Source organism: Telmatherina bonti (genome assembly GCF_933228915.1).
Source record: "Telmatherina bonti genome assembly, chromosome: 8".
NCBI lineage: Eukaryota > Metazoa > Chordata > Actinopteri > Atheriniformes > Telmatherinidae > Telmatherina > Telmatherina bonti.
The window spans coordinates 32,522,102-32,536,641 of record NC_136626.1 but is presented as its reverse complement, the minus strand read 5'-3'; the positions used below and the strand labels follow the sequence as shown (position 1 = coordinate 32,536,641).

The window sequence follows — 14,540 nt, the reverse complement described above, 5'->3', positions numbered from 1 at the left end:
AGATATTCAAATTTCAGATATCGGATCGGATCAGAACCCCCAAAAAGTGGATTGGTGCATCCCTAGTACAGTTTGGTTTCTACCGACAGATATGAGTCGGTAAGAAATATTTTGTGTTTCCACAGGTAAAAACATTTTGTGACTCCCATCAGTCCCTCACTTACAGATCTGAACCAACGTGCTAAACAAATAAATCATTAATTTTTTTGTTTCCATGTAAAATTACTAAAAACATTCTTCCGGTTCAACACACACGTCTCCAAACTTAGCACAGCAACTAGGGGAATTTGTAATTGGTTGGTTATTTATTTGTTATAACACTACTTCTTGGGAATAAATCTCATACTGTATTAAACAGAAATCCTGTCTCTCTTCTTTTTAAATGGAGCCACATTTGTAAGGAAAATGTATTTGTATCCTGAGCAGCAGAGCTGAGTGAAAAACTCCCCAAATCTTCTCTGCCAAAACCAAACTTCTGTTTCTGCTTTGTGGTCTTATTTGGTGTCATTTATTAGACTGGATAACTTAAAACTAAACACTAATTGTTTTGTTTTTTTGGACCAATTTAATTTATTTAAAAGGCGTTATATTAAGACAATGGGTGATCGAAGGAAAGTTCAAATAATCCAAAAAATGTTAAAGGTAAAGGAATTTGATCTATTTTTTACAAAACTGAAAATATAAACTCATTTTAAATAACTCCTACGTCCTTTGTAGGAATTTTAAAGGGGCTATAACGTTTTATAGTCTAAAGTCTACAGGATTCTGTTACTTTAAATGCTCTGATTCATTTTGAATGGCTCTCATCGTGATGTCGGCGTCATTCACCAGAAAGCTGAATCAACGCTCAACACTCGAAGGCGACATGAGCAGATTCAAGAAACACTCTCACCCGTATGACTGATCTCAGAGAAATGTCCAACTAGGTCGTTGGAGTCAGGGGCCTATCCTCTGCCTGACCCCTTGCTGATGATCTCATCTTATCCTCCAGAGGCCCCGGGGCCAGAGCCACAGTATCCTGTAGGGGCCACACCCCAGGTCTCTTTTCTGCCCGAAAGGGCCCCTCACCGTAGCCCATTGTTCTTTTCCGATAATGACTTACCCGCTCTCGTCTACAGGCTATTTCCACTTTGATTTGGTCAGGGTCGTATTTCGCGTTGGAGGAGGAGCTGGAGAGAGCTGCGAACATGAAAGGAAAAGGACAGATGGTGATCGACAGTTAGCTGATGGTGGTGATTTTACTGCTGATAGAAAGAGATGCGGGGGGACTGGTGTCATCTGTCTGTTTGATGCATCCTTGATGCTTTGTGTGTGACAGCTGGCTGGAGTCAGAGGCTGACCTGGGTGGAGGTGTTTAAAAGGAAGGGCAAGGTGAGGAAGGATCTGAACACAGTTGTGCTCATATGTATTCATACCCTTTCATTAAAGAAGGAAAAAAACAGCTGCCTCTAAAATAAGCTGAAATTGACTAAAGTAATAAATAAAGATTTTATGAAAATAAATTTCATTATTTTCTAATTCTGGTTCAATAGAAATATCTTTTTAAAAAGCAAACAAATAAGATAATTTATTACATATTACATCACTTATAAAGTAATATTTTGCTGAACAATCCTTTAATGTTTCCACTACAGTCAGGTGTTTTCTGTTCCTCTCAGTCAGACTTCTGCACCTGTTGACAGGTATTTTGTCCCACTGTTCATCAGAAAAGTGCTCTAATTTGTCCAGGGCCAGTTTGTTTGGTTGTTTATTTTTTTTCTTTCTTCAACTCAATTAAATGAAAAAACAGTGTCTTATATTACTAAATTATATTTTTGCAAATTTTTAGTTAGTGTTCCTTTTTTATTCTCCAGTTATTTGAGTGACTGTTGTAAATTCACCCTTTTCTTTAATGAAAGGGGATGAATACATATGAGCACAACTGTAGATATGAAATCCCTCCAACTAGTCCTTTAAATACATCCGCAATACAGCAGGTCGAAGCCAGCTCTTTAGCTCAGGTCCAAGCTTTTTTTTTTTTATCTTTTCATTCTACACATTAAATGTAGATGTATAAATATTTCCAAGCAACTCAGCCATGAACTGGACAATGGTTACTGCTTACTGCTTGTGATGGAGAGGTTGTCCTCGGAGAGCTCGTGAAAGAGCAACATTTCCTGCTGAGCCAGCTGCAGTCGCTGCTGCTTGACCAGGTACATCTCCTTCTTTGCTTTGAGGGCCTCCTGGGCCACCACAAGGTACTCCTTCAGCATGCGCTCCTGCTCCTGCCGCCATTGAGTCCGTGGATTCTCAATCTGGGTGGTCTCTGACAAAACAGAAGTGAAAATAATTAAACAAAAACATGCAGCTGTGATGCTCCTAAAAGCTTTAGCTTACCCGTGATACACACTCTCTCTCTTCATCTTTATTTTCAGTGTCAAACTTAATTAAGTGAAAACTAGATAAATATCTAAAACATGACTTGCATTTTAATGTCTACAACGAGGAGACAAAAACATCTGGGTTGTACTCACTATTAATGTGGTCAATGTAGTAAACTCCCACTTGCTGGTCATAGACTTCCTCCCATCCCAGAGGCAGCTCATCTCCAACACAATCAGCAAACGTCAGCGGTTTTGTGATCCTTAAGTAACAGATAAAATAAGTCAGATAAATCCGCAGAGAAATGCACACTTACATCTTATCATCAGCCACAGTCATAACGGCATAAATGCTAAGATACGACGGCATCTTGGACTTGTTTCACAGATATAAACCCTCCACTTCCTGACGTCCTCAGAGCTAATGCATCCAACAGCACATTGGAATCCATTCAACATTTTCATCGTCATATCTAGTTTTATTTCATTTCAACAATTTCTTCAGCTGTTTGGAAAATACAATTAAGCACCCTCCCAGCATTAATCTGATTTTCTGTCAGCCTTATTATGTAATGTTTCCTGTTAGCATTTATTGGCCTGCAGAGTGTTCTGCCTCAGTTATTATGTAATTACAGTTTTCACTGTAAATCGACAATAAAGAAAAAAAAGTAAAAAATTACTTTTTGATGTGGTGAAGTAGTTTTATTGACTAACCTTTAACATTTCCACAAGGCAAAAATGTCAGTAATTAACTAAAAATTTTTTTTTAAAAAGTATAAAGTATAATTTCATAGCAGTGAAAATCCCATGAAAGAGAAAGATTGAATGGATTCACATAAACAGAAGTAAATCAGTAAATATAACTTAGAAAAAAAAACAAAAAACAAAAAAAAAACTTTTTTTTTCTCTTTCTGCCAAGGGAAGCTTTATAGATATAATGATCCCCTTGACTTTCTGAATTTTTATTTTATTTCTATGTTTATTTTGTATTGTTGTTTGAATTGTAGAGTTTGTACTGCTGGACCAGAGAGGACAGACAAAAGACAGAAAGAGAAAGGAGAAGAAACACCTCACAAGAAAAGGGAAAGAGATAAAGGGAGAGAAAAGGGAGAGAAAAAAACAACTAAAAAATAACCCAAAATATAACTTAGTTTTAAGGCAAAGCTTTGTTTTCCTATGCAGGAGAACTGAAGTTGACAAGATCTGCCGTCCATGCAGGAGGCAGATGGACTCAGTCCAACAAGTAATGCCACAAACATACCGCAACTGTATCATTCATTACTTATAATTTTCTAATAATTCCTTTATTTAATTCTATTTTTTTATTTATTATTACTTATAATTCATCTATTGTATAATTCATTACAATGTGAATTATAACCTGGAAACCTTTACAGGTCATTTCTTTATCAGCTGGAGTTGGTTGTGTTTAGGAAACAATTTTAAAAACAATCTGACATTAAAAATTTATTATAGGAAACAAATGAACAAAAAACAGTCATTTAAAAAGAGTCCAGGAATTAGCGTGATAGCTGTTAAGCTAACTAAATAACAGCTTAGATTTGTCTTAATTTAGTTTATCATGCTTAAATACATGAGAATTAAACTGAAAGATACTTTGACTGAAGTCACTCAACTGTTTCATCACTGTGTTGAGGCTGTAGTGGCAATAATCCTGCCAGTTTCATGTTTCCCTGCTCCAACACATCTCATTCACATTGTAGATGTCGATAGGCTGTTTGATCCATTTGATTGAATCAGGTGTGTTGGAGCCGGAAAAGTGGCAGCTACCCAGGAGGAATAGAGTTCCCCACTTCTCATGAAGAGGATGTGTTGTGTTGTCAATACTTTAAAGAAAAAAAACAAAACATTTCTTATATAATATAAATAATCTATGAGCTGTTCAGGTTGGGCTGCTTTAAAATTTCACATGGTGTGTTTTTCCTTAAGCGGGCCGACCAGTTCAGTCTGGTCATATCGGTGAAAAACGTGGCTCAGATTTTGAATTTGTCATCTTGGTTTTATAAAACTTTTCTAGAAACACAAGTATCTTCTAACTCAGCTCAGTCACACTGCAGAATAAATCCATGTAATGCTGCAATATCTCATGAATAAAAATCCTTTGTGAAAACATTATTTATTGAATGAATGCGCTCGTACACCCCGTGACATGCTGCAGCGGTGAGTACGATGGGAGAGAGATAATGACATCCGGCTGATACATAAACGTCTCTACGAACCTAGTACACATCAGTGAGATGTGAACCAGCGAGTCTGATGACAGCAGCGCACACAGTAACCGATTAACACCAATCAGCCCAGACAAAAAGAGGTCCAGCGACAGTGATCTCTTCCACTGGAGTATGTCCACAATGCAGACATGGCAGGAGGCCTGATCCTGCTGAACTCACTTCCTCCTGAGACACATTGCTTTAGATTCCTTAAAGACAGAGCTTCTCTCTTTGGACTCAACAAACGTTCTTATGCACCAGCTCTGAGAAACATATTCAGATTACACAGATTTACTCACTGTGGCGATCTGGTTTGAAATATGTTCCAATTAAAGCAGCGCTCATTTTAGCAGAAGATTAATCACACGGGCTTGTCGAAACTCTGCAATACTTCAAATTCAATAAACTCCCTTTGCATTTCACACGTTTTTGGGAAATTCTACCAGCTAGCTGGCTGATTTGGAGCTGCTCATGTGTGGTGGTGTCAGTATTATTGTTCAGTGTTTCCTCATTTAAAAACGAAGGATAAACTTTCACTTAAACGCCTACAAACAGACTTTCATGAGTTATTACATTACAGAGGGCAATTATGTGACTGTGGAGCTGCTACTGCAATCACATTCACTGGTCAAATGTTTTATACGACAATCTTTAGTTTGGAGAAGCTGACTCCAAAAGTTAGAAAAATTCTGACCAATTACGACTGTCGACTGACTGATCAAGTGATTTCTGGCCTTATTTAGCTTGTGACTCTGTAACTGTATAAATTTGTCTCATGATCCATCATTATGTTTCTATGAGCGGTTCAATCATAGACCGTATATGAAAGACGGGCGGGGGGAGTGGACTTCCGGGTCATCGGGGAATGGCGGCTTAGAGCGCTCGTCTCCTGACCAAAAGTGAGAAATTGCCCTCTAAAGTCAAGCAAAACCGACGAAAATAAGACTTCAAGACTTACAAGAGAGGGGAAAATGCCTCCGAAATTGAAAAATAAACCGGCGGGCTCGGTAACACCAAAAGTTGCCGAAGTACTGCATGAGGAGGAAGCTAATGCTAACACGGCCACAGCTAATGATAACACCGCCGCGACTAACCATGGAGAAGTCGAGGTGAACGAGGAAGAAGTGTCGAATAGCATGATACTCAGAGAACTGCGTGAATACAGACAAGAGATTAAACAGGAATTTGCAAAGACAAACTCCAGACTGGATGAAGCGGAAAAAAGAATTGTGGGAAACGAGGAAAAGCTGCAAGACATGGAAACGGTTGTGGAGGAAATGCTACAGCTACAAGAACAACTACAGGAGAAACTAACGGATCAAGAATGCAGGTCGAGAAGGGAAAACATCCGGATATATGGAATTCCTGAGAAAAAAGAAACAAGTCCAAGAATAATGATTGCATTCGTGGAGAAAGTGCTTAGGGAAAACCTTGACATCCCTGCTACAGCAGACCTGCAGATAGAGAGAGCTCACCGGGCGCTTGCCCCCCCACCCCCTCCCGGAGCCCGTCCTCGGTCTATAGTAGCTAAATTTCAGAGCTTTAGAACCAAAGAAGAAGTGATCCGTTTGGCTTGGCAGAAGAAAGGCTTTGAGTTAGACGGCCATAAAATAAGCATCGATCATGACTATGCTCCTGAAATTTTGCTTAAACGGAAAGCCTACGCCGAGGCACGACGAGTGCTGAAAGAAAACCAGATACGATTCCAGACCCTCTACCCGGCCCGGCTGAGAGTCCACTATGCAGAAGGGCAGAAGACGTACAACACAGCGGAAGAGGCGACCGCTGACATGGCGAGCCGAGGACTGTCAGTAAAAGTGATTGAACAACCAACAACATTGCGGGAGAGGATTCAGCGGGGAGCATGGCAGCTGGTGCGGAACAAGCGCTCCACGACAGCCCCGAAGACACAGAGCTTCAAGCAAAAACTGCAGGCTTTTAGACGCGCGACAACGGAGGATACAGGTTGACTATTTTTTTCTTTTATGCATATGCTTATAATCAGAATAAGAAATGAGTGAGGCTGGTAGGATAAATGATTACTTAATAAATTGGTCGGAGGAAGAGACAACTAACTGTATTGACTAAATGACTGACGTCATACTGGAGGGCCCTCAAGCACACTGGAGGAGCAGAGGCTATCCCTCTAACCAGCATCGGGTCAGTAAACGGACCTTAGGGTTGGAAGAAAATGTTCGAATCTGTTCAGTGTTCAATGTTTATAGTGTTTACAAAAGTTGTTTTGTCTTCTTGTTTTATTTAGGGAGTGCTTACAGAAAATTGAGATTTAATGATCTAGAGGGTATAAATGCACGGAGAACCAGTTGAAATTGTTTCTTTCAATGTAAATGGAGTTTCAAATCCTATTAAGAGGAGTAAGATCCTGTCTAAATTGAAACGAGAAAAAGCACATATAGCCTATCTTCAAGAAACCCATTTGAGTCAATCTGAGCATGAAAAACTAAAGAGGCAGGGCTTTAAATACGTGTTCTCCTCTTCCTATAAAGCAGGACGCCGGAGAGGGGTTGCTATTCTAATTGCTAATTCCCTGAATTACGAGCATATATCAGAAGTTCAAGATGAGGAAGGGAGATTTATTAAAATTACTGGAAAAATAGAGGGATTTGACGTCACTCTTATAAATGTATATATACCACCTGGAAGTGATTGGGCTTTCTACAGGGATATATTTGATCTTATGGTGAATTCTCAGGGAGTGGTAATCTGTGGAGGAGATTTTAATATCAGGTTAAAGCCTAAGTTGGATGCTTCGAGTTCAATTAACCATGAAAATGCATTATTGAAAAAAGTAAATTCATTGATTAAAGAATTGGGAATTTCCGATGTTTGGAGAGAATTGCACCCAAAAAGTAGAGACTATACACATTATTCTTGCCCACATAATGTTTATTCAAGAATAGATTATTTTTTTATGTTTGGTAGTGATTCCTTTAGAGTAAGAGAATGCAGTATTAAGACTATTGACCTTTCTGACCACAGCCCCATCTCACTGTCTGTTCTTTTAGAAAAAAAGGTTAGAAAAGGGTTGTGGAAATTCAACTCAAATATACTAAATGACCCTAAAAAAAAACAAAAATTAAAGGAGGAAATTAAGACGTATCTGGAATTGAATGACACAGGTGATGTATCCCAAATAATACTGTGGGATGCTTTGAAAGCTGTGTTAAGAGGAAGGATTATTTCAATGACTTCCTACTTAAACAAACAAAAGAAGCAAAAACTGACTGATCTCCAAAGTGAGTTGAAACAGCTGCAAAGAAAAGACAGTTCTAAAAGTCATTCCACAGTAAAAGAAAACATTAAAAAGATTAAGGGAGAAATAGACAATATTTATACACTGGAAACGCAAAAGAAAATGATCTTTCTGAAACAGAAATACTATGAGATTGGGAGCAATTCGACTAAACTGTTAGCATACAAATTACGCAAACAGAGAGCGGAAAACACGATTAATAAAATCAAACATCCTATTTCCAAGACAGTTGTACACAAAGTGAAGAGATCCAGGAAGCTTTTGAAATTTTTTATAAGGATTTGTACTCCCAACCTCAAATGTCTAATGAAACACAAATGGAGGAATTTCTAAACATGTTAAATCTACCATCGTTAACAATTCCACAAAATGAAAAGTTAGTGCAACCAATAACAACCGCTGAATTGAACTTAGCTATTTCCAAGTTAAAGATGGGGAAATCTCCAGGTGTAGATGGTTACACCACAGAATGGTATAAAACATTTAAAGAAGAATTGTCTCCTATTATTTTAAAAACCTTTAACTCAATCATACAACATGGTGAAATTCCTCCATCCTGGAAAGATGCTGTTATTTCTGTCATACCAAAGGAGGGTAAAGATAAGCAAAATTGTGGTAGCTATCGTCCCATCAGTGTTCTAAACTTAGACTATAAATTGTTTACTGCAATTATGGCTCGAAGACTTGAAAAATTCCTTCCAGATTTAATACAGCTGGACCAGTGTGGATTTATCCAACAACGACAGACCCTGGATAACATAAGACGGTCATTGCATGTGATAGAACAAATAAATAAGGAAAATATCAAGGCTGTACTCGTTGGATTAGATGCCGAGAAAGCCTTCGACTCGGTCAGGTGGTTATTCCTCTATAAAGTATTAACAAAATTTGGATTTAAGGACAACTTTATCTCAATAATAAAATCCCTATACGATAGGCCAAGAGCCTATGTAAAAATCAATGGAAGTCTCTCTGGCTCCTTCCTCCTTGAGCGTGGAACGAGACAGGGATGTCCGATTTCACCCCTTCTCTTTGCTCTTTACATCGAGCCCCTTGGCCAACTGATCAGACAGACTAAAGAAATTAAGGGAATTAAAGTTGACGGAATGGAGGAAAAAGTCTCAATGTTTGCGGATGATGTCCTTGTCTTTTTGCAGGGGCCTGAGGAATCATTTGAGGAGTTAATGTCATTATTGACTCAATTTGGTAGGCTTTCTGGTTACAAACTAAATATATCCAAAACTCAGGTGATGACTTTGAATTATAATGTCTCAACAACGCTTAAAGAAAAATATAATCTAGACTGGGAAGCGATTTCTTTAAAATACTTGGGAATAGTTCTGACAAAAGACACTTCCACTTTGCTACGGGCAAACTATGATCCATTATCACTAGCAATTAAATCAGATTTACATAGATGGAATCTTGTCCCTTTTCTAAATTTAAATTCAAGAATTATTGCAGTGAAAATGAATATAGTTCCTAGACTATTATATTTGTTCAGAACTTTACCTATTGAATTGAGCGACAGCCAATTTAAGGAATGGGACAAATGGATTTCCCGTTTTATATGGCAGGGAAAGAAACCAAGGATTCGCTTTACAGTCCTACAATTACAAAAAGAGAAAGGAGGTGCAGCGCTGCCTTGTCTGCAGTATTACTACTTTGCTGCTCAGATTATTCCGATGTTGTACTGGTGTAATCCAGCCATCCAAGCCAAATGGAAGACAATAGAATTCAACATATGCTCCAAGTTTCCTTTACAAGCTGCGATTGCAGATAAAAAAAAGGGCAGATCAATTGCAGGGTGTCAATATGTGGATTGATCATACTTTAAAGATATGGCACAGGGTCATAAAAATCTGCGGACTAGCAGATATAGTGAAACATTTCAGATGGTGTGCATATGATACAGATTTCCACCCAAACAAGACTGATAAAAGATTCCAAATGTGGACCAAAAAAGGTTTGACGACATATCATTCCTTTACTCATAAGGGAACATTACAGGATTTCCAATCCTTGCAAACTAAGTTTGGCTTGGAGCGGGCAGACTTCTTCAGGTTCCTCCAAATGCGTGATTATTTCAACAAGCATTGTAAATGTTCAAATTTATCATCAATTGAATCAGATTTTTTTAACATTTTGAAATCAGCTCAGGTTACTGTGATTAAAAAAGCAATTTCCAAATTGTATAATGGGATGCTGAATGCAAGGCAAGATAACACTCTTCACATTAAATATAAATGGGAGCATGAAGCTGAAAGTGTTGTCACAGTTGAAGACTGGGAAAAAGTCTGTATTTTCCAGTGGACTTCTACTAGCTCTTTGGACTGGAGAGAACACTGCTGGAAAAACATTATACGTTTTTTTTGGACCCCCCTCCAGGGCAAATTTAGAAATGCTAATGCTGAATGTTGGAGAAAATGTGGCTCTGTGGAGGCAAATCATTGTCATATATTCTGGGATTGTCCAAAGTTGCACCAATATTGGTCAGGTATCTATAAAGTTTTGACAGATGTATTTAAAATTCAAATTGACAATGATTTTACTAGTCTGTATATGGGTCTTATTCCAGCTGTAGAAAGGAGAGGGGATATAAAATTGTTGCAAGTGCTTCTAGCAGCAAGCAAGAAATCAATTACAAGAAAATGGCTAAATTCAGCATCACCCACACTTAATGATTGGTTTGACATAATATTGGAAATATTTAAAATGGAAAAATTAACATATTCTTTAAGGACTCAGTTAGATAAATTCTACTTCATTTGGAATAAATGGATTAATTTTATATCTCCAATCAGGAATGACTTTAGATAACTCCAGGTTAATTCAACTGTTAAATACTCCTTTTATGTGTGTGTTGTGTGTGCATGGGGGTGGGCGATATGGCAAAAATTAATATCATGATTTCAGCTGTGAAGATCGTGAGACGGTCTAATATCACTGTGTCGCCCGGCCCTATGTATACGTTATACACTTATATGCATAAGAATGTGATCCATTGTGCATTGTATTGCATGATTGTAAGCCTCCTGTCTTTAATGTTGCTTTTTTTTTCTGTTGTTTTTTTTTTTTCTTTTCGTGCTTTGCCGTTTTGTTGTTTTTGTTGTTTTCTTTATACAAAATTGAAGAGAAGGACTGTTATAGAAATTGAGGTATTGTATATTTGAAATGTCACTTCTCCTAATAAAAATGTTAATTACAAAAAAAAAAGAAAGACGGGCGGAGCCTCTGGCGGTTAAAAGTGAAGCATATGCAGAAGTGCATAAAACTGCAGTTCCCCCTTCATGCACTAGGGGCTCCAAAACAGAGCGAATCCCCATAGACTCCCATGTTGAAAAGGCCAACTTCACAGCAGAAATAAACATGTTTACAGCAGAGATAAACATGTTTACAGCAGAAATAAACATGTTTACAGCAGAGATAAACATGTTTACAGCAGAAATAAACATGTTTACAGCCTGGTTCAAAAATCCATTTTTGGTTTAATAGGTCAGGTTTACCTTCATGACAACTGTGGTGGAGTGAATTTTTTTTCTAACTCGCCCGTTTAAAAGTCATTTAATCTCGAAGTTTGGCATATTTTGGGGCGTGTCCTTTCAATTGACAGGTACCAATCTCCCGCTTCAAGTAAGAAGGACGTAGAACAACCGCTGATTTTAGCCGGTTAACAACGTGACTTGACTTTAGCCCTCATACCTCCGTTTGCCAGGTTAGCTCCTGTTATCTCTGGGTTAGCTCGGTTAGCTCTTAGCTACTGGCAGGTCAATGTCAGTCATCCACCATGACACTCACAGCCCCCCTCTCAGCTCCACCTCTTTGCCCATATTTGTATTTTCCGGGTGAGACAACACGGATGCCCCTGCCAAGATGGCGATGGTAGGAACCGCCCACCGAGCTTCAATTCAGCTCTTCAGAAACCTATGGGTGACGTCAAGGAGTCTACGTCCATCTTTTTATATACAGTCTATGGGTTCAATCAAAAGTTTTTTCTACTCATCTCTCTCCTGATGATTTAGACTCAATAACATTCAGGCCAGAAGAAGTCAGACCTTCCAGCACAATCCAAACGACCACATCATAAACAACAAGCCCATGTTTGACTGTCACAACAACCTACAAATTACCAGAAAAAAAAGACACTACTGGCATACAACAACAAGATAGCACCAGGTTGAAAGGTGTCTCACATGAGTGATGTGCACGCTGTGCTAAAACACCAGGATAGAGCAAATACAGGCACACTCCATACCTGCCACTGCTTCAAGTGTTTGTGAAAGGCAAACAAATGCACTGACGCTAATGACACCTGCAAACACTTAAACACTCAGACAGGTCAGAGTTACCTTTGCTGGGCGGTTTTATGTAAATAATGTCTGAAAGACAGATCAATAACAAGACAAGTGAGATAATGCTTTTAGGACTGAGTCAAAACAGTGGTTAAAATCAGAGAGGAAAAGACCGCAAACAGCATCAGAGGGGAAGCGATGCAGCCTCAGAGGGAGGTTAATCTTCTACTGCCCTCTGACCCAGCCGGGAATACAAAGAGGCAGAGGGAAATACACGTCCTCTCACAGATCTGAATCTCAATATCTGAATGTTTGGTTTGTTACGCAGTCTTGTGACAGCCGCCTCTACTTTTCCAAGTCATGTCTTGCTCTTGGGAGACACTTGACCACTGCATAACAGACTCAGAGTAGCAAAGGGGAAAATATGATGACTTGCATTTAGGATTCAACCAAAATACAGCATGAGGTTAACGTCTGCTTTAAACAATATGAACATTTTCAACCACTCAACACGAGTCTGACAAAGAAACGCCCACGTATTTCCCCAGTCACACATGGGTACAGAGACTGCATAAATCTGTTTGCTTTTAAGGTGGTACTGTTCTTTCTATAATAACTATAGACATATAGCACTATCATTACTGAAGAGGAATGCAGTGAGTTTATAGTGTCTACTAGCAGGGTCTGTTCAGGCAGATTTAAGCCGTGCGACTCACTGGACGTCTACTAAGGATAGAAATATGTCGACAGATACATCTTAAACAGTCTGCGTTTCCAGACGATGAGATAATCACTTTGTTTGGTGATCGCCTAACATTAACTTTGACACCTCCACTGAGAAAATTAAGGAAATATTTCAATTAAGTGGCACGTTCACATCAGCCTTTTGGATTTGAGTCTGTTTGCTCGGAAAGTCTGCTTTGTTTGGGGAGCTGTGAATACGCCTTACAAATTCCAATTCGAACCAAAGAAATGGACTCTCGCCCCATTTCAACCGGACCAAATACAGGAAGCAGACTACAAAAAAAACAAAGTCACTTCCTACATGTAACGTAGCATTGCATTGTGGGTAAATACATAGCGATGGCGTTAAGGGTCCTCAGCCTTGTCTGTTGTTCATGCCGAGTCCATTGTTGCAGTGTATTTCTGCAGGATACTTGCAGAAGACACAATAAAAATCCAAAACGGCCATAGTTTCATCTCCAGGTTGAACTCGCAGGTGGAGGAAACGTGGGTCTTGTTTTCTAAATACTGCTGCAGCGCCACATTTGGTGGGAATGGGGATATGTTATAGTAAAGTTGATGCATAGATGCTTGGTCGAGTTTTCCCCCAGCTAATCCAACAACCTGCCTTTTAGACCCGATTCCCACATCACTTTTAAAAACTTTTTATGGTTTCTTTGAGTGTGAGCTTTTAGACATAATAAACTACTCTCTTCAGATGGGTGTCTTCCCTTCTGCTTTTAAAACGGCGGTGGTAAGGCCCCTTCTGAAGAAGAGCGGCTTAGATCCAAACATGGTTGATAATTACCGACCTGTATCCAACTTACCGTTTTTAAGTAAAATAATATAAAAAGTTGTTTTTACTCAATTACACAAGTTTTTGAATAAACACAACATTTTAGAAAAATATCAATCTGGTTTTAGGACTAACCACAGTACGGAGACGGCCCTCTTAAAGATTGTTAGTGACCTTAGATCTAGCCTGGACTCACAGAACCTTTCTGTTCTTGTTCTACTGGATCTTAGTGCCGCATTCGATACAGTAGATCATCAGATTTTATTGAACAGGCTCAGAAGTCTGGTGGGCCTCTCAGGGATTGCTCTTAAATGGTTTCATTCCTACCTCTCGGATCGACAATTTTTTGTAAGTATGGATACATGCTCCTCAAGAACCTATGAAATAAAATGTGGGGTTCCCCAAGGATCAATTTTAGGCCCGTTACTTTTTAACCTATATATGTTACCACTTGGGGACGTCATCAGGAGACACGGCGTTGATTTTCACAGCTATGCCGATGATATACAGCTTTACATCGCCGTGTCCCCTGATGACTTAGAGCCACTAAATGTTCTTTTAAATTGTATTTCAGATATAAAGTCATGGATGGCAGCAAACTTTTTACAGCTCAACCAGGACAAAACTGAAGTTTTAACTATCAATCCTGAAGGCAAGAGAGAGATCCTTTTATCAAAATTGCAACATTTTAATCCCTCCCAGTGTGTGAGAAATTTGGGTGTTCTTCTTGACTCTGAGCTGGATTTTATTCCACACATTAAAAAATGTAACAAAAACAGGTTTTTATCATCTAAAAAACATTGCCAGAGTCCGCCCATTTCTCTCTCTTGCCAGCACAGAGGTGCTGATGCATGCTTTTATATC

General features: G+C 38.8%; 1 protein-coding gene across 1 annotated transcript in view; it reads right to left on the bottom strand.

Moving 5' to 3' along the window:
* Window positions 1-14,540, bottom strand: part of wwc3 (WWC family member 3) — a 58,950-nt gene that overhangs the window by 28,084 nt on the left and 16,326 nt on the right. Inside the window, exons 2-4 of the mRNA XM_079244504.1 lie at window positions 2,514-2,623; window positions 2,105-2,305; window positions 1,103-1,179 (exon numbers count right to left, since the gene is read on the bottom strand). Of these exons, the coding sequence (XP_079100630.1) occupies window positions 1,103-1,179; window positions 2,105-2,305; window positions 2,514-2,623 (388 nt within the window). The remainder of the gene's footprint in view (window positions 1-1,102; window positions 1,180-2,104; window positions 2,306-2,513; window positions 2,624-14,540) is intronic.